This window comes from Epinephelus moara, chromosome 2 (genome assembly GCF_006386435.1).
Source record: "Epinephelus moara isolate mb chromosome 2, YSFRI_EMoa_1.0, whole genome shotgun sequence".
Lineage (NCBI taxonomy): Eukaryota > Metazoa > Chordata > Actinopteri > Perciformes > Serranidae > Epinephelus > Epinephelus moara.
The window spans coordinates 30,547,002-30,566,083 of record NC_065507.1 but is presented as its reverse complement, the minus strand read 5'-3'; the positions used below and the strand labels follow the sequence as shown (position 1 = coordinate 30,566,083).

General features: G+C 38.5%; 1 protein-coding gene and 1 long non-coding RNA gene across 3 annotated transcripts in view; one reads left to right on the top strand and one right to left on the bottom strand.

The window, feature by feature from the left end:
• Positions 1-19,082, bottom strand: part of LOC126398082 (glutamate receptor ionotropic, kainate 1) — a 31,805-nt gene that overhangs the window by 8,341 nt on the left and 4,382 nt on the right. For both annotated transcript variants that reach the window (XM_050057281.1, XM_050057289.1), the window contains exons 2-7: positions 11,973-12,140; positions 11,580-11,837; positions 5,266-5,447; positions 4,657-4,710; positions 4,025-4,198; positions 3,008-3,151 (exon numbers count right to left, since the gene is read on the bottom strand). In XM_050057281.1, the coding sequence (XP_049913238.1) occupies positions 3,008-3,151; positions 4,025-4,198; positions 4,657-4,710; positions 5,266-5,447; positions 11,580-11,837; positions 11,973-12,140 (980 nt within the window). The remainder of the gene's footprint in view (positions 1-3,007; positions 3,152-4,024; positions 4,199-4,656; positions 4,711-5,265; positions 5,448-11,579; positions 11,838-11,972; positions 12,141-19,082) is intronic.
• LOC126398124 (uncharacterized) overlaps positions 8,716-19,082 on the top strand; it is a 38,200-nt gene continuing 27,833 nt past the window's right edge. Inside the window, exons 1-2 of the long non-coding RNA XR_007570739.1 lie at positions 8,716-9,000; positions 9,130-9,252. This is a non-coding gene — a long non-coding RNA (uncharacterized LOC126398124). The remainder of the gene's footprint in view (positions 9,001-9,129; positions 9,253-19,082) is intronic.

Sequence of the window (19,082 nt, the reverse complement as noted above, 5' to 3'; positions counted from 1 at the left end):
TATTCTAATATATATATATATATATATATATATATATATATATATATATATATATATATATATATATATATATATATATATATGTATATATAGGCTGCTATATCACACCTGCTATATCACTCAGTCTGGAGGATTTTTTGTAAGAAATCAATTACAGGTGTATTAAGAGATGTGGAACAACGCTAAGCCTTTACATTTCATCATCTTGTTCTTTCAGCCATTAAACAGAAACTTACATCAGTCAATTTGTTACTGAAAATAATTCGATTCAATCTACCGGAACCAAAGCAAATGTATCCTGAGCCATTCGTACCCACAATGTGCAATAAACAAAACAACACTAAGAGTGAAATGAATCTAAGAGCTGCACTGCTGCACAAGCTTTACATTATGATTTAAATTAAAAGAGAGAGAGTGATGCATGTTACTGAGTGTGGTACATGTCAACGCACACACACAAACATAAGATTTAAGATTAAACTTGATGACATCCAAGGAACGTTTCTTTAAATCCATTTCTAATGCAAGGATCTCTTGCATGTATAGAAAGTTACAGGCTATCATTTGGTGAAGTTGCTCTTTAATTAGACCGCTTCACACAGTCTTATTGCACACATCTGTGAGACCTACTTGACCCCTAAATCCAGATTATTCATGTCATTAAGTCTCTTTTTAAATCCCCACCAATCAAAAGTCTCTCTGTCTTGACCATGTGTTGGTGTCATTACTGTACATGCAGTGATGAAATGGATCTTCTTGGATTGGACAATCCGGATGATATAAAGGATGAGTTTCAACACACCACTCAAAACCTCGCTGATTATCTGTGAATATACTGGACAGACCATCAGCACCATTGTGAGAAAAACTCATTTGCTTTTTCCTCAGGCCTCTGTACACCACCCTCACAAACAAACGTGCTCTGCATGTTCATTGGTACATTTAGGAAAATAGTCCAAGTGCGCAAAGCTGAACCTAATTTACTTGAGCTGTGAGTTCATGAAACTTTCTCTGCAAAACTTAACTTCTGGTATGAAATATGTGATACAGCACTGATTTCTGCAGGGAAAATTGTCTTTTGCGTTCCCTCCCCCACGAGAGCAGGGTGAGCCACAGAGCAGCAGCCCTGGAGCCAATGTCTTGCTCAGGGGCACTTCAGATAACACAGTTTGAAAATAAAATCTTAAAAGAACATGTTGATATTTTGCATGTTTTTACAGTTTAACTGAAATTCTGTATGCTACTGCTGATCATTTTCCAAAGCGTACCACAATGATTTTGAATGTATTTTCCACCATTCAGGCTGCCACTAGTTGTCTGCACAGTATCGCATTATCAGATAAGTCATTCCTGTCAACCAAACTGTAACATAAATAAGGAGACAGATCATTGACTATCCATGTGAACCACTGTAAAATAAATAAAGGTTTTTTAAAGTGTAAAAAGTTAAGCTAATTCCACCTTTTATCAAAGTACACAGCAAAGCATAACATTTATTTTATCTCACTAAAATGTGAATCTAATGGGTAAAACATGAGACTGCTAACTCCCATCAACATTACCATGTAGAGATAAAAATAAGGATAGACAAGATGTTCACTGTGACAGACTTCATAAAGTTGCAAGACTCTCAAACTGATTTTGATACAGTAATAAAATGAAAATGAATAGACACAAGCTATCATGGTTTCTATCAGTTCATAATATCTGTTTCAATATTTTCACTGTTTGCCACTAACCTCTCCTGTCATTTCGGACCCTGCTATTCCTACACCCTCCAGCAGTTGTGATCAGCTCTTTCCACCTTTCCCCACTCACACACACACACACGCGCACACACCTGCCCCTCATTCTCCTGTCAGCCTCCTCAGTGTATATATTGGCCATTTTCTCTCAGTTCCCTGCCTGATTGCCCCTGTTGTGCTTTCGCTGAGCCTTAACACTGATGGCTTACAGAAAATTATATGGTAAGCTTTGGAAAATATTATCTGGTAGTATGAAGTAAAAATTATTTGCAGTAAATGGGCTACAGCATGGAAAGAAAACACCAGTATGGTCCTTTTAAATTAATGCACTGTAATAAAAGCAACCCTTGTAAAGATAAAGGATGTCATGTTTATCGAGTAGAAGACAGAATGCAGAGCAATAAGCTGTTAAACACCAATGAACACGAAGCTCATATTCTATACTTCAGTGTGTTTATGTAAAAGTGCATCTAATTAAAGACAATATCTGCTGAGGCTTTACAGCTGAAAAGTTCTTTTATTCACACTCAGGCTCTCTGAGCTCTTTTGGCATTGCCTGTGTCCTTCAATATTGTGTCCACACTCTCAATTGAAAAGCTCATTTGTCAAAGAAACATCTAATTAGAGAGTGCAACATAACGAGGGAGTCTATTAAATTCAAATTAAAGTATCTTAGCAGAGCTGAGAAAGTCAGCTTCCACAATTAAACTGAGATATTTTCCATGTTTTTCAAACTGTGAGTGTTTGCATTTCAATGTGCTTTTGTGTTCCTCTTCTGTCTGCTGTCAGATCAATAGGCTGAGCAGAATTTAATTTTTTTTCCATTTTCAATAGCCTAAGAAGCAGGATACACTTCTATGGCATCCTACAAACTTAATTAATGAGTATCGAGAGAGAAATTTTAAATAAATATTTTAAATAGAGTATTAAGTTTGAGGAGTCTTTATTATCTTGTCCTATTTGCATTAAACATCCATGTAAAACACTGCGGCGCTCAGTGGACATCTCTTACCAGAAACCATCTGACAACCCACTAATCTCAGAAACCTCCAACATGCAGCATGTCAATCCTTATCTCCTGAGAAAAATTATTTCAAATATAATCTTCACACACATGTTCCACATTCATCACATCTGATCTCCTAACTCTATTGTTTCTGCTCCTGCACCCAAGGAAATGAAATAGAATCAAGCAGGCTGTGAAACGGATGGATGGATGGAGGAAGAGGGGTGGATGTCATACATTCATAAACCAAACTCACATCTTTGAGCATGTTCATGAAGCGTGATCCAAAGCGCCAGGGTTTGTGTCGGTGGCACTGAAGGGAGCTGACAGTGATCTGGGAGGCGCGTTGCGAAGCAGCAGCCACCATGTAGACGGCGTCGTACATCAGAGCTGCTTCAGTCTGAAAGAGAAGCGCGGCCGTCAGCATCCATCAGCGGGAATCACATCATGCACTTATCACATCAGGACTGTTGATGCACATGCACGGCACCATATGGTATCTACAAAACATCCCCCCCCATAAATGCAGCAATACATTTACAAACTACATGGAAATCAATCAAAGAGGCGACCACAACCTGCCACAGTGAGCACAATTTGGTGAACAATCTTATTTAAACACTTTTCTGTTTGTACACACAATCAGAAAACAACGTGGTGGATTATTGTGTTCTGACTCAAGTGTGGGTGATGAGGGGCTCCAAATAATTCTTTGTTAGGTTCTTGCGCAGCTTCCCAAAATAGGCTATGTGTTTACACATTTACATACAATCTCTCAGTGATTATGTCTGGATGCTGAGCATGGCTTTATTTCATATTAGCGTTTTTGTTTACGCTTGACAGACACATGCAGCAATAAAAAATAAAATTAGATTTGAGTTCATTTTGAATTATTTTCCTGATTATGGGATGAAAATTATGTTTATTCCTTTAATGCTTCAAAAACTGCAAAGAACTGGGAAGATTTAGTGATTTATCAAATTGTCCTGTCTTCCTCGCACATATACAGTACATACAAAATCAAATAGGGAAACAAGGTGTGGAAATCAAATTGGCTGATGACCAACATTGTTTTCAGCCAACATTTCTTGGCAGACAAGCTGAGACTGTCCATATATTTTCAGTGTAACCCTGAGCTTAATAAACGGGCTTCCACTGGCCTGTTGGGCCTGTTGCTTACAGTATGCGAACAATCACAGTACCATCAGTACCAACCTGTACACTCCCACACATTTTACATGAGGAATGAAAGGAGGAAAGTAATGTCACTCACTGTCATCATCCCCTCCATCATTCCAGTCTCAGCTTTGGAGGGAGCCTGCAGTCGCTCCATGGCCCACCTCTCCACCACTGAGGCCACCTGAGGACTGTCTATGTTGAGCAGTCTGAACCCTGTCATGTTGACCCCACTGTAGCGGTATGGCTCCAGGTCAAGGGAGAACAGGTCCTGTAGAAGTACAACAACATCAGTGCAGAGTTATTGTGACTCTGCTTAAAAATACCCCAAAAGTAGATGTAAGTTAAACAGCAAGGGTAAAGGGACACTTGATTAAAACAGCGGAACAATATACAGTATAATACCATGGAATTATGCCAAGGGCACTGAAAACATCCAGCAATCTTATTATAAAACAAACCACAGATGTTTCAGTTCATCTGCATAATCTTTGCATAACAGAATCTCTAGGTGAATACACACATCTAAGCTTGTGCAGGATAAAAGGACACTTAATTAAGACAATGGAACGGTGTAATTACGCGGCATGTTACCGACGTGCATATCCATCAGCTTTTTCAATCCAGTTTCAAAGGGAAACGTAAGAGTCAACGTTTCTGTGCACATACGTTCAGTAAAACAACCTTCATGTGTTCTTGAGATGTAGAAATTTAGAAAAGTTTTCTTACCAGTGTGGTGAAGAAGAAGTGGTAATATTCAGTCATCATCCCCATGGACAAGATCTAAACAGGATGAGAGATGAAGGAGTGGTTCACAGTTTCCTCCCCTGACTATACATTCATGTTTTTCTCCAGCCAGCATTATCTTTTCTTTCCCTATCCAACCACATCTATACCAAGAGACTCTTGCAAATTACACATTCTACCCATTTACTGAATTGCCTCATTTTGTATTGTTTGCATGGTCTGCATTAACAAGTATCTGAGTGAGTATATGTCACAATTTGCTCATGTTTGCGTAGTGTTTCCAATTGATCTTCCGTGCAGCTTTCGGTTCTAAATTAGTATGTCTGGCTCAAAAATAGGCTCTGCTTGGATTTGGAAATGATCATAGGATTTCTGAGGGGGATAGAATTAGACTAATCTTGCACATAGTGAATATTAAAGCACAAGCAATGCAGACAAACACAAAAATAACAGACTACTCTCCACTGAAAAATTCAAATTGGATACTGGACAGAGCATTGCATTGTGCATGTCGAGTTATGAATTAAACCCTGAAAAAAATGCCCTCTGCCCAGTGTAGACTACATGCTGACAGATGTTTGTCTTATTCACCTGCTTGAGAACATCAGCTGATGTTTGGTAAGAGCAGTCAAAGATGACATAGAACTCCTTTCCTTTCTTCATCTCTTTTAACAGAGGACGGGCATCTTTACTTCCTGTAGGCAGCTGGCGGATCTTGATTTTAATGCTGTATCTGGATGGAGCTTTGATCAACTCTTGCAAACGAATCAGCCCTGCAATTCGAAGACAATAAGACCATTATTAGACTCAACAATCACATATTTACAACAAGCATCCTCTCTAGACATTTAACTATAGCACTCCAAATAAAAAAGTGTGTACTGTATGCTGTAGTTTAATTAAGACTGTGTAATTAAAATATGAGCCGTTTTTGATTTTGTTTTTGGCTTAATGGTATTTAATTTTCATAAAATGCATCTGCTTCAGTGACTGCATGTCTCATCATTATGCTAATTTTAATCATTACAAAGTTCAGGTGGCTTTTCTAAAGATATTAAACAATGAGATCCCCAAACAGACCTTTTATCATTTTTATTTACCCAACATCCACTCTGTCAGATTAGATATAGTAAATCAAGAGTAGAAAATCCATCTGGTAAATGTAAATTCTGCAGAATTAAGATTCAATTCTCGCAAATACAATCTAGATTATTTTGTACAACGCCCCAAACATCATAACCCCTGGGTTTTAGCTTTCAGCACACACTCAGAGCCCAATGGGAGCTGTAGCTAACGTTACTGAATGAAAACAGGCTTATCATTGTTGTGTGATCGTTTAGGTAGAGAACGTGCACCGCAGTTCCAGTAGCCAATTATCTCAGAATATGGATAGAAACGTTACAAATACTCAATTGTTAACTAAATTAAAACTGAGGTTAGCATAAATGGTAGCAAGCTCACCATCTCCCCGTGGGCTTGTGTGTCCATTGTTCGTTTGAAAAACAACTTATACGCAGCAAATATCTGGCCACTGTAGGGTGTGGAAGGTTTACGTTTCTAACACCGAGCACAACAATTGACTTTATCGTTTCACAACGATTTACTCTGGTTTCGTCATTATATTTTGAAAGTCTTCACCGGAAGTGTTAGCACACATTTGCATCGAAATTGACATCGCAGAGAGCGCTCTCGATTACACTTGACACTCTCAGGTCAGCTGTCATCTCCAGCTGGCATCAAGGCAGTCAAGAGTGAACTGTATAACCATAATTCATAAAACTTAAATTTAAAAGAAAGAGAAAACTGCCTTATGTGAACTAGTCGGCTACGACTCTGCTTTATTTTGAGAGCATTCAACGAAAGTGCCAGCATGAACTGCCACGTCAACAACGACACGAGCTTAATGAACTGTGACCACAAGAGGGCGCCAACACTCCTTTCTAAATAAGCTCAGGGATTTTATTTTGAAAGCGGAAATGCTAGCATAAACTGTAGTTCCGCACTGTGACCAAAGGAGGGCGCCATCACTCCTCACTTAACACACGGACGACAGTGGCCACCTTGCGTTACGGCAGACCATAGATTATTTAAGAATGTTATCATTGCAAAGTTTCATATTCAAAATAGTGGAATTAATATGTTGAATTTTTTTTAATCTAAAATGCATCAGTAATTCAATCAATTGTCTTAATATTGAAATTGTTCAAGATAATTGTCTGAACTGCAGAACATTTTCAATAATTTAATGTTACTTTTGCATTTTTCCCCTAGGATCCCCTTGATTAATTCAGAAATTGGTTATTTGTATACTAGCTATTTTTTGTATTCATTTTCTGTGTCTGGCTCTCTGCCAACCAATGCTAAATTATCACCTCGAGATCAAAAAGTTTGACATTGTCTTGTATATTTCTATAATAAAAACATCTATTTCCACAATAAAAAAAAAAAACTACGAGTGAACACTGCCCTCTAGTGGCCCCAGGCAGGAATTGCAACACATTAAATTCGTCAAGAAACGTCAAGTGGACAAGATAATCACCTTCACTTCCGGCTTTCAAAATAAAACGTTCACATTTTTTTCTTTGCGGTTTAGTACTAGCGACGCTATTTAGTGCTGTAAACAGTAATTGAAATGTGGTAACTTTCAGCTGCTGTTCACCTTTATCTGGGGCAGTACTGTAGAAATGATTATAGGTCAAACTTCCCGTGAGATAGCTGAAATTGCAGTAGGCTAGTTAGCTCTGGTTAGCCCCATAACGTTTTACCATTAGTCGCAATGGGCAAATGTTGGTGGCTAACTTCTAACAGCAGTCCTTTTCAAAAATAATTTGCCATCAATTCAGCAAATATTTGCCTTGTTTTTTTTAAAAAGCAGACATTAAACTCACGTTGAAAAAAATTCTAATGCCATATTGAAAAATAAAATGCACATCCTCCTACTGAATCAATATGGGACGCAACTTGTCCCATATTTTCGTGTACATCCTACTCTAAAGCATACACTTTGTATTTGCATGTGTATAACGGCAGGTCCGCATTTACTCAACCTCAGTGCATGTTTTAGAAGAATAAGGGTGTAGCAGATAGTGTGATGCGCCTAATGGCTAATTTCCTGACGCCATCTTAACGATTTTTCTGTTGCAGTCCCGCACTATGACCACGGGAGGGCGCCAACACTGCTTTCTGAATACGCTCAGGGATTTTATTTTTGAAACATTTAACGGAAGTGCTTATAAACTGTCATCTCAATGTAGACGCTAGCTTGACGAATTACATGTTGCAGTTCTGGATTGTATCCACAAGAGGGCGCCAATATTCCTTTCTACATACATTGTACGAACTGAAAAACAAGTTCAACCTTTGAATCTTATCGGCACAACAATCGGAAGCGCATTGCATTCACGGAATATAAAAGAAATAGACATCTTGTAATTACAAGATCTTTGCTCATAAGGGTCAATTTTTTAAAATCCAGTGAATTATGAATATAAGAACTCATAATTAGACCTGATTTTGAGATAAGGTTACTTATACATATATATATATATATATATATATATATATATATATATATATATATATATATATATATACATATATATTCAGTGCATGCAGTTCGCTTCTGCAACATTTGGTTGACTGAATAGCCTACTAATTCCACCAGAGGATGAAGCATGTAACCTCCAACTGAACAATTGATGAACACTTTTCTTTTAAAGAAAGTTAGCCTTAGCTCTGGTTTCTTGTCTCCCTCAAAGCAAAATTTCCACCTGGAGTTCAAGGAGTTTGACCTTACCCTATATTCTTGTACTAAAAAATACGTGTGCCCACTGCCCTCCAACGGTAACAGTTAAGGACAATAAATAAGTTTATATTTTCCTGAACTTGTCAAGTGACGTCAATACGGACACGATAGTCACCGTAACTTTCGGATTTCAAAATAAAACGTTCAAGTTAGCCCGGTGTAGATATGTACTTCAACTACAGGATGTTGCACGCTAGAAGCAGGTTAACCTCGTTCGTGATTGGCACGTGATTACAGTATGTTGAAACGACACATGGATACTACATAGGCACCAAGAGATACTACTGCTCTGAAAGGGCTGCTGTGCGAGATAATCTGTTTTTGGAGCTTATCATCACTAGCATATGACATCATCAGTAATGAAGCTAGCAAAGCTGTCTCGTCAAAGATGGATGTCAACTTTTTTGGGCCAGGTAAAGAGGCCACACAGGGGAACACGTGCCATCCGCTGCTTCGTGCAGACGGTGATGGCGGGAGTTTGACGCTGCAGTGAAGCAATCATGAATCATTTTCAACATCAGGTATCCCATCAGATACTTGTAGGGATTTGTTGCACAACCGCCTCATGTACAACCAGGCTGTGAGAGATATACTTCTCTGTTTGGACATTGCTGCCAATGCAGTTTGTAATCACAACCTGTAATCCATAGGAAACTGAGTGAACACCTTGACCATTAACACAACAAAACTGCATGTGACTGTTGGCTGTGGAGTCTGACCTGCTGAGAGGAGTATGAGTTTGCAAACACAAAGTCAAAGAAGCTCTTGCAAAGGTAAGACACAAGCTCCATACTGCTCTACAGTGTGCTGCAGTTTGAAGACTGGGTGCTTAATGTTACTCAGCTTGGGCCTTGTACTGTCTGTGATTATTATAAACATATTTCCAATTAACTCCTGTGGCCTTCTTTATATAAACTTTAGTTTACATGATGATGTCATTTTGCTGTATCTTCAGTGGTAGTCTCCTGGTGCTCAGTGGTGGATGTGATGGCTGATGTGACAGTCAGTTTGGATGTGCTTTGATTGTGTAAGTGGAATAGTTCAAGGTATTGCAGTTGTGATAGGCTGTTGTCGTCATTGATAAGCAAGGTGGGATCAGCATCATTTGGCACATTGTGATGTTTTATATCTGTACGCAGTTGCTGGTGAATTTGGCATTTCATTATTATATACACTAAATAATATGATGTAAATCATAGTGCTTTAGTTGGAAACCCAGTAATTCTGTGGGATAGTACTATGTAAATCACTAGCATGATGACGTGGTAAGTTACTAACCTACTAAGTTACAGTGAATGTTATTTATGCTGGGCTGTATCAATTTTTTTTAATATTTTCAAATCTGCCAGTTATTGTTTTTATGATGAATGAGCAATATTGTTGAGTAATATATGATCACCCTGTTATTATGACAGAGATAAAATAAGCTTGGGTTTTGTTGTTGTTGTAAGTATTGAACAGATTTCAATGGCGCACCTGTGACTTGTGGGAGCTGTTATTGTAATTGAATCCTCAACATCCCATCATAACTACCTATTGCAACCATTGCACGGTGCCTCTCATTACTTAGCAGTGTGTAGGATTTAGTGGCATCAAGCTGTGAGTATTGCAGATTGCAACCAGTTGAAACTTCTCCCGTGTGACAAGCGTGAACTCTCGGGTAGAATTCCTTCAGTCTTAATTGTTCAGGACGTTTGTACTGGGAGCTTAATTATCTGCAGAGGTCTCCTCCTCTCCAAAACAAACAAACAAACAGACAAACAAAAAAAACTGGTTAAAGCTGTTTCTCATTACAAACCAGTGTTTCTCCAATGCTGTTTGGCTCATTGCAGACAGGCTGCTCACCCAGCACCTGCTAATCATCGATTCTAATAATAACTAGATCCTGGACGCCAAGATGGCACCGATTCATTCCAATAGAGATGCTCGTCTGGCACATATGCTAGAAAAGTTTCTAGCTTCCTTGTTTACTTACGCAGTATGTGGCCCACTGTATATTCACAGTAGTGTTTCTCCTGCTGGCCCCACCCGCAAGTTCCTACTCGGCTCATAGACTGAACATTGTGATGACATCACAGATTTTTAAATAACTTTGCTCAGCCTGAAGAAATACCTACAAATATAAAACCCCTATGCCTCAAAATTTCACAATACAAAGATTCACAATTGACCTTCCTTGCAGTTTGAGGTGTCCTGTCAACACTTTTACAGACGTGTCTTATTTAATGGTGGCCTATAGGAAAATGCTTTTTTGAGATGGGCGGATACAATTTCAGAGTTTAAAAAAACTCCCTACATTGCAGAACCAATAGTAAATCCGCAGGGCGGTCCTTCGGTGGCTCGCTGAACTCTTGTGCTCGTAAACATAGTCCGACTGCATTAAAAGTTTTAAACAAAGTCGCTGTAAGTCCTTCATTTCCACAATCTTGCGGACTGAACACACGTTTGATAAAACAGAGTTTATCTCTCGGCATCCATTTTCAAGCTCTCTGTGTGTTTGTTTCCTTGCGGACGAGAAAAGGGGGAGCGCACATTTCCGGGAGGGCGTGTCCTTTTAAAAAATGCAAGAGGCGTTGCTTTGTTGCCGGCCGTTTTCTCCGGTGTGTTAAACACACTTTAGAAAGGAGTGTCCCCAGACTATCAGAAGGCAGAGATCTCTGATTGTCTGGTGGGGAGACTACCTTGGATAAGGATCCGCTGCCTATGTAGATATAAATGCTGGTTCTACTATAACAAAAACACAGTTCTAATTGACACTAAAGCAAACATACTAATTATATTATATATTTATTTATATCCCCCCTAAATCCTTCACACTGAACCTTCAAGTTGAACTCAGTGGAGGTCCTTCCTGCCTACCACCAAACACTTACACATGAGTGCTCAGGTCCACACCTTTTATGTGGATATACTGTCACACACAAACACATACAGTATTCACACATGCACAAACATAACAACCAGTTCCCACATTGCTGTAAATACATGTGACCATCACTTTTGGAAATCTATATGTAATTTAACACTCAAGTCTTTGTGCTTTGCGTGTTTTAATTGACACATTGGGCTGCTGTTTAAATGCTTTACTGGTTTGACTCACCAGTTGCATCCTCATAGACAACAGTGACCGTCTTCCACTTGTAGTACTGCACTATGTCCAACACGGCCCGGCTTATGGAGGTGTATTCCGGGTAGAGATTAATGTAGAAGCTGTCTTTGTTGTCCACTGAGGGGTGTTTCCAGCGTGTCTGGATGTGAGGGACTTCCAGGGCGTTACAAATAGACTGGACTGCACTGACAGATGAGCTGTGAGAGGGGCCAAATACTGCCCCAACACCCAAAGCCAACTGGTCGCAGGCTGAAGTAATGAAACAGAAAGCGGAGAGGGAGAAAATAACAAATGACCAACTGGAGAGACACTCCTGTCATAAACAATCTATTATTGATTTCTTTGATGCAAAAAGCTTTCAGAAGTGAACAAGAGCTTCCTTACCTCTTCTTGAGGCCTCAAAACTGTCAAATAGGTTTATTCTCTGGATGTCATAGGTCAATGTGGTGTTTGGCATTAAGGTCCGGTTCCTGTTTATGTTGGTTACAGCAAATTTAAAGGCCAGTTCTTCAACACTAATGGGCTCATTCTCAAGCGTCTCAAAGATGCCACCTGTAAGAAGAGAAGAAACAGGGGTGGTGACAGTATTAGCCAGATCACATGAAATAGTAACAGAAAAGTTATTGGTCGAATGACTAGTAGATCACCTCCATTATAGTATTTGAAGGTTACCAAGACTGAATTCTAACCGTTGCATAATGTGGCCTGATTTTCTATGTAATTCTACCACTTAATTCTACTAAGGGACCTGGTTGAGATGACAGGATTTAATCTCATTCAGCGAGAAGCTTGACCTTTACTGACTCAACCCTATTTACATGGCCTACATAGTTCAAGCTGACACAATGGCATATGGGATGATTTGGTAAGGAAGGCATGCCTCACCTTAGTTCATTATAGACCAACTTCACAGCCTATATATCCACTGACTTAACATATTCAGTAATGTATGGCAGACACTTAAAAGCATCCTGTACCATCTTTTTTAAAACAGTAATTCAGTCAACAGATGAACCGCTGCACCAGTCACCTCAGTCACACAGCCATATTTCCAATCTTTTTCAATTTACTTTTCTAGACAACGGTCACCTTCGATGAAATCACACTTAAACATGTGCCCACCTGCTCTTGATTTATAGTATCACATAGTGTCGCCCCAAAGCATAATGTAATTTACTGTGAAGAGGTTAAGTGTTTCTGCTCAGGCTGCCAAAACACAGTTGCCTTGAAAGGCTGTCTTCTATTAAAACCCTTATGCTTTACTCTATAGATACCAACCTATTATATTTCTTCTCTACCTGTTTCTTTTTAGCTGATTAGTTGTCTTCTCTGTTCTGGACTGACTTTTCTGCTATGTGGATGTTTATGAAACATTCAAGTTCTCTAATAGAAGATGTGGAGGTTTCATTAATCCCAGATCCCAGATCAGCACCTGAGACTGAAGTCATATGAAGTGCCTCTCTGCCACTTGATGTGACCAAAGACTCATTTTATTGTGAAATCTGCTGGTCAGTCTGTAATAATCCAACATTGCTTGAGGTGGAACCACAGTATGTAAAAATCACAACAGCTTTAAGACCCCTAAAAACACACAATGAAAATGCAAACCTCTGAGGTGTGACTCTTATAGAGAAGCTGCTTCATTGTCCCTTCATATTGCAGTGTAAAGAAGAAAGAGTCAGAGGCTAAATGATGCTGCAGTGGATTAACATCATCCACTCTTCTCATGCAGAAACTGCATGTTATAGGATATATTGTAGGACTAAACATTTTTCATTTACTAAAACATAATCATCAGCCGTGCAAAAGGGATTTCCTCATCATGTCTGTCTCTATAGTAATTGTTTTAAGTACACTTTAATGTAGCATAACAGAGTACCTTTCAGAGCACAGTAAAAACAACATGCTGTTTTGGAAATCTGATACTCTTGTGTCTTGCAACGAATCATAATTTTCATGACTGATTAATTGGCAGTTTGTTTTAAAAATGTATCACAAATTTCCAGATCCTAAGCTAACATCTCCAGAATACTTGTTTTACTAACATTTCAAAAATCCAAATATAATCACTTTACAATAGATACGATCATTTTTGTCAAGTGACTTATCAATTAACTGATTAATCATTTCAGATAATCAGAAAATAATAACACTACCCAATAATGCAAATCAACAAGCACCTAACAGCAATCTTAAATATGAACATTATTTGAGGAAGGAATGACAGACATAATACACAATATTTTAAATCAGCGTGTAACACATCAGTCGTCTGCTGCCTTTTCTGCCTCTTTATAGAAAACTCCTTTGGTACGTGGACACTGACAATGCTTTCACATTTACTGCTGCATAGGAGGAGGCTATACACACTGACCAATGCTTTAAAAATGACCCGTGACCACAACTGTAAAAAAATAATTTCAATATACATTTCTTATTTAAGCAGAGTTATTTTTCAGCTTGCTGTGTGTGCCAGGGCCACAGGGGAGGGGGTTGTTTCAGAGTTGAGAAGATCATTCTGAAAACCATCCAACTCTTAATCCAGCACACTGCTCCAGAAAGATGATGGGTATAGCATGCCACGCCAGACAATATGAATATATATTACTCCAGCCAGGCAGGCACGAGCGCTGCATACAGTGTTTTACATTTCAGTTACATAAAATGCAGCATGAAAAGCATTAGGATTAAGGCCAGAAAAATGCTGGATTGTCACCACCTGCATATAGAGCAGGCAGACTTGTGTGAGATTCAGTGTCCTTATCCCTCTGAAAATGCCCCTGCACGTCGATTTGACCCGAGCCTTTCAAATGTAAATCATTTAAAACATCTGGGCCTTGAGTGATGGGATTTCTGAAATAATACATTCAGGGTTAAATGTTTGTTCTCACCACACTGACATTCATGAGTGCAGATAGAAACAAGGCCAGTTCTGAACAGTTAGGGGAAGTCAGTAGAGCATACTTTGTTCTATCCTAAAACAAATGCGAAATAAACTGTTTTCTTATTGTGTGCATGCTGCAAACTTGAAAACAAAGACTAAAAGAAGGTACTTTAAAAGCTCTGCCATTTTCAAAATTGTTAATCAATAGTTACATTAACCATGAACACAAATCATGAAGATGCCATTTCAGTGCCACAATAGTTTGCAAATGACCTCACTACAACACTGAGGCTACAGATGGCAATAGGTCATTGCACTCTCTAACAGTGTTTGAAGAATTGCCTGTGAAATTGTGATTGATTTGGAAGGAGAAAGGGCCTTTAAAAAGCTCCCCTTGAGACCTTGATTGTGAATGACCTTTTTCTTTGGTCTAGCATAGCCTCAAACCCCAAACTGAGAGAGCCTTGTCTGGACTCCCTGGTCACTAAAAGCATGCTTGAAAGTGCCAATCCTAATTATGGTTACCAAGCCTCAGTGAGCAGCTGCTAGGACCTGTTAAAGTCCTTAATTCTTTCCACTGGAATATGAAATTTTTATTTCAAAATATAATAACCTTCTTCCAAATTTGCCAAGCAAATGTATTCCATCTCAGCGTCTTTGATGTGTTTCGAGTTTTTTTTTCTTTTTAATATAAAAGGGGAAATAAACATGAGTTTGGACCAGGCTGTCTTGATGTTTGTTTGCTTCAAGTGCAGAGGCTGCAGCAAATGTCACAGGCCCTTTTAAGGATTCACTGACAAAATAATCCTAGTAGCAGCATCACAGCATCATTTCCAATCAGCGATTTTGTTTTCCTCATACTTTAACAAGGCTGTGAAAGTAGATGGTGTGGTTTCTGCAAAAGGCAAAAATAGCTGCTGCTATGTTAATGTTCTGATTTACATTTTTGTAGCTGACCTCTAATCACACTCATAAAAACATGCATCTATTTTGATGCAACAGCTCAAACTGCAGCCAAAATATGCACTGAATGCATCTGCAAAGTGTACTACAGGGAAAACAATAGAAATTAACAAATGATTATGAATTGAAAAAAGCAAAATGTGAGACGCTCTGAACCAACACCCTAAACTGAAATAAAGTTGGCTTATAAATTCAGCATTTATCAGTAGCTTTTGATAATATATTGATATGCTATTACCAAGGTTGAAACAGCACACAAAAATCACGACTCTGTGTGAGGTCAGTATAGCAGAAAAATCCCAAATGATTAGGATATGTTTTTATTTTATTTTATTTATTTTTTATTCATTTATTTCGAACAGTCAGTAGTGTCAAAAGCATACACAAATGTTTTTGGTGGGACTGAGGTAGCATTTACTCACTGGCAACTAAGGCTGCACAATTCATGTAAATATTATGGAAATCGCAATATGCACAAGTGCAAAATCCAAACCACAGGTGCTAAAGGTGAAATGTGTCTCAACATTATAAATTAAGCATTGTGGTGCTACAGAGATGCCCTGGCCTACATATCATATTCCACATGTAAGAGAACATGATTGTTTGGTACAGACTACTGCAAAAATCACATCACCATGTTTCTTTTATTTATTTATTTTAAGTAAAAACAAAAAGCAAAAATAACCATTCCCTCTAAAGTCATGACTTATAATGCAATCACAATATCTTTCAAAATAATAAATAATAACAAAAGAAGAAACATTTCAAATACTATTGTATTATACTGAAAAAACACTTTTCTACAAGGCATCATGTTATAAAAAGGCTAAAAAAGTGAAAAGCATCATGCATTGGCAGGAGTATTCAATAACTTTGGCTATATTTAAACATTCAATGCACCCAAACATTTAGCATCACATCCCAGTTATCGGCACATCTGGGTGACACTGTCACCCAAACATTTAGCATCACATCCCGGTTATCGGCACATCTGGGTGACACTGTTAAATGTGCGCTTGATGGGTTTCTATTCCTGTCCCCTCACATTAGTGTGGTGAAGCAACACAGACACACTGTCCTCATCTCTGTTACAGCTGACTGGGAACCCTCACGCAGGTCTTCCATCTCTGGTGTTTAATTTTTGCAAATCATAGTATGATTGTCTTGCACGCCAATCTGTTTGTTGTGCTAACTTAAGCATATGTTGCTAAAAGCATATGGGAAGAACTTGCTCTTATGAACTTTGGATCCAAATACTGTGCATCAGTCTAAATACTGTGTGTTCCGCATGCGGCTGTGTGCACCGAACTGTACATGACAGTTACATGAACATATGTAATAATACATGAACCATTACAGCCCTAGCCATTAGAGCCTCCTCCAGCAAGAAATTACTGTAACTTCATTGACAATCCTACAGTTGTTTACGTAATGAATAAAAACAGACCTAAGAGCAGCATCCTCTCATGTCTGGGTAGGCCACTGTGTACAAACAGGTAATACTGGTTGGAAGGTTTTTGAAATGAGCTATATAAACACAACTTTTATTGTCAGCAAAAGACAAATGTAAATATTTTATTGCACTGTTCACTTATTTCCTCTTTGAAGCTTAGTGGAAAGGCACATCCCATAGTAAAAGAAAACACATTTATCTCTCCTCTCATTTCCACCTGAGATAAGATCTTACATTTCTGTGTAAAATATAATGAGTTTCTTGATTTCCAGTGGGCCACCCGGGGGATTAAGTGTGACGGCAGTTTGTCTACAGCTCAGCATGAAGAGCGCTGGTCCAAACAATCATTGCTGGTCCACATCAGCAAAACACTACTGGAAAATATTTATAGCATTTAAAGTAGCTGAGCTCTTTGGTAAAATGTGTTTGGATAACACATATTATAAATACACCGGAGATGGTTAAACACTGTATAAAGAAATGACTGATCCTTCTGTTGGCTTGGTTAACATGCAACTAAACTAAAGCTGAGCTACAGACAGTTACTATTATGCCCATGACCACCATCAACCATCCAGACCTCTGGAGTGAAGAAGCAACTATCTTCATTTCATTTCTGGAAAATTGGGTTCAAATTAGCTTATATTTTCTGGTGGTTGAAAACTGAGGCAGGAAATCATCGGTCTTATCTCTACATGCATTTTCAATTAAAAAAGCCCACAAAACATTATGTGCATATCACCAGGAAAATAATTAAATTTGTCGGTACCCCAGGCTTTAAAATTTATGGCACAATGAGATTAAGTCTAACGTTGAGCGGCATTTAATGATTTACTTCACATTTTTTAAGGTGAGCAACTTAAAATCGTGAAATTGTCTGAAGCCCTGTTTGCAGGGGACTAATATTACCGGGGGACCTCTGGTAATACCTGCAGAGGCTGTCTGTGACCTTAACCTCGTGCGAATCTACCATGGCCATAATTTGACAGGTACAAATTTCACCGCAAATTACCTCCCATATTTTGCCAAACACAGAGGTTGTGTGATAATATTAGTCCTGTTTAAACGGACATCTCTGTGATTTGGGATCATATTTATGTTTTCTGTTTTCTCTGTGCCTTGTTTCTGCCTGTTTCTTGTTTGAGAATTACGGAGGCTTTGTCGGCAATTATAAATGAAAGTTTTGACAACATTTTGGCTGCAGGAGACTTATCTCGCTACACAGCATGGAGACAGATTCACAGAAATAGCAAGCTTAAATCCATCAGAAGAGCGCAATCTCGAAAGATGGGGAGATAGATAACATATTACAATGTGTGGCAGAATTGGCTCTGTTTGTTTAACCCACATTTAAAAGAAAAAAGGAGGTTAACACTGTACATAACCACATAAGTTCTGTGTAGTGTTTCTGTGTCGAGTGGAGTTACAAATGGCTGTGTATATCATATCTCGGGGATAATGTTGATAAATTAGATTTATGTACAGACCTAGCTTATCCCGTGCAAATTCGGCACACGAAACACAGATGTAGGGGGCTAATTTCTAACTTACATGAGCTCCCCTGGTATTACTAGTCCTGTTTGAAGAAGGATTAAGATACCTGGAAATCAACCAGCTTTAACGCAATACTGTATTTCAAATCAGTCTCTTTACCTGGTGAAAAACCTTCACCACAACTGAGGATCCAAACGGGCACTAATATTCAGGTCTTAGTCGGTGTTTAAATCAAACCTTGATTCATCCAAATATTAATATTTGAGTTTAAAAAAAATCCAATAGCAATTTAACAGTCCATACTCATTGTTTTATATAAATATAATGATTCCTTGAATTAGGGAATTAAAGAATTGTGACCAATCCATCCCACTGAGTGGGATATTTGACATAAACTTGTCAGTGGGCTCTGGTTGAAAAGTTGTGTAATGGGTGACATACGTCTTAAGCATTTTTGTACTGCAATTTCTGGTTACTTATCAACTGACATATGTAACGTAAGTGGGATCGACTAATTTTGGATGATTTCCTGTTCTAGCTCTACTTCAAATAAAAAAAGAAAGCAATGTTTAAGACATAAACTGTATAAAATAATGGACGTAGCCATCGTGAAGTCACCCATTGATTTGTAGACTCCCATTGTGAAGCCCGGAGTTCGGCATTATGGCTGTCGGCATCTTGGTTTTGCAGCCAGAAGTGT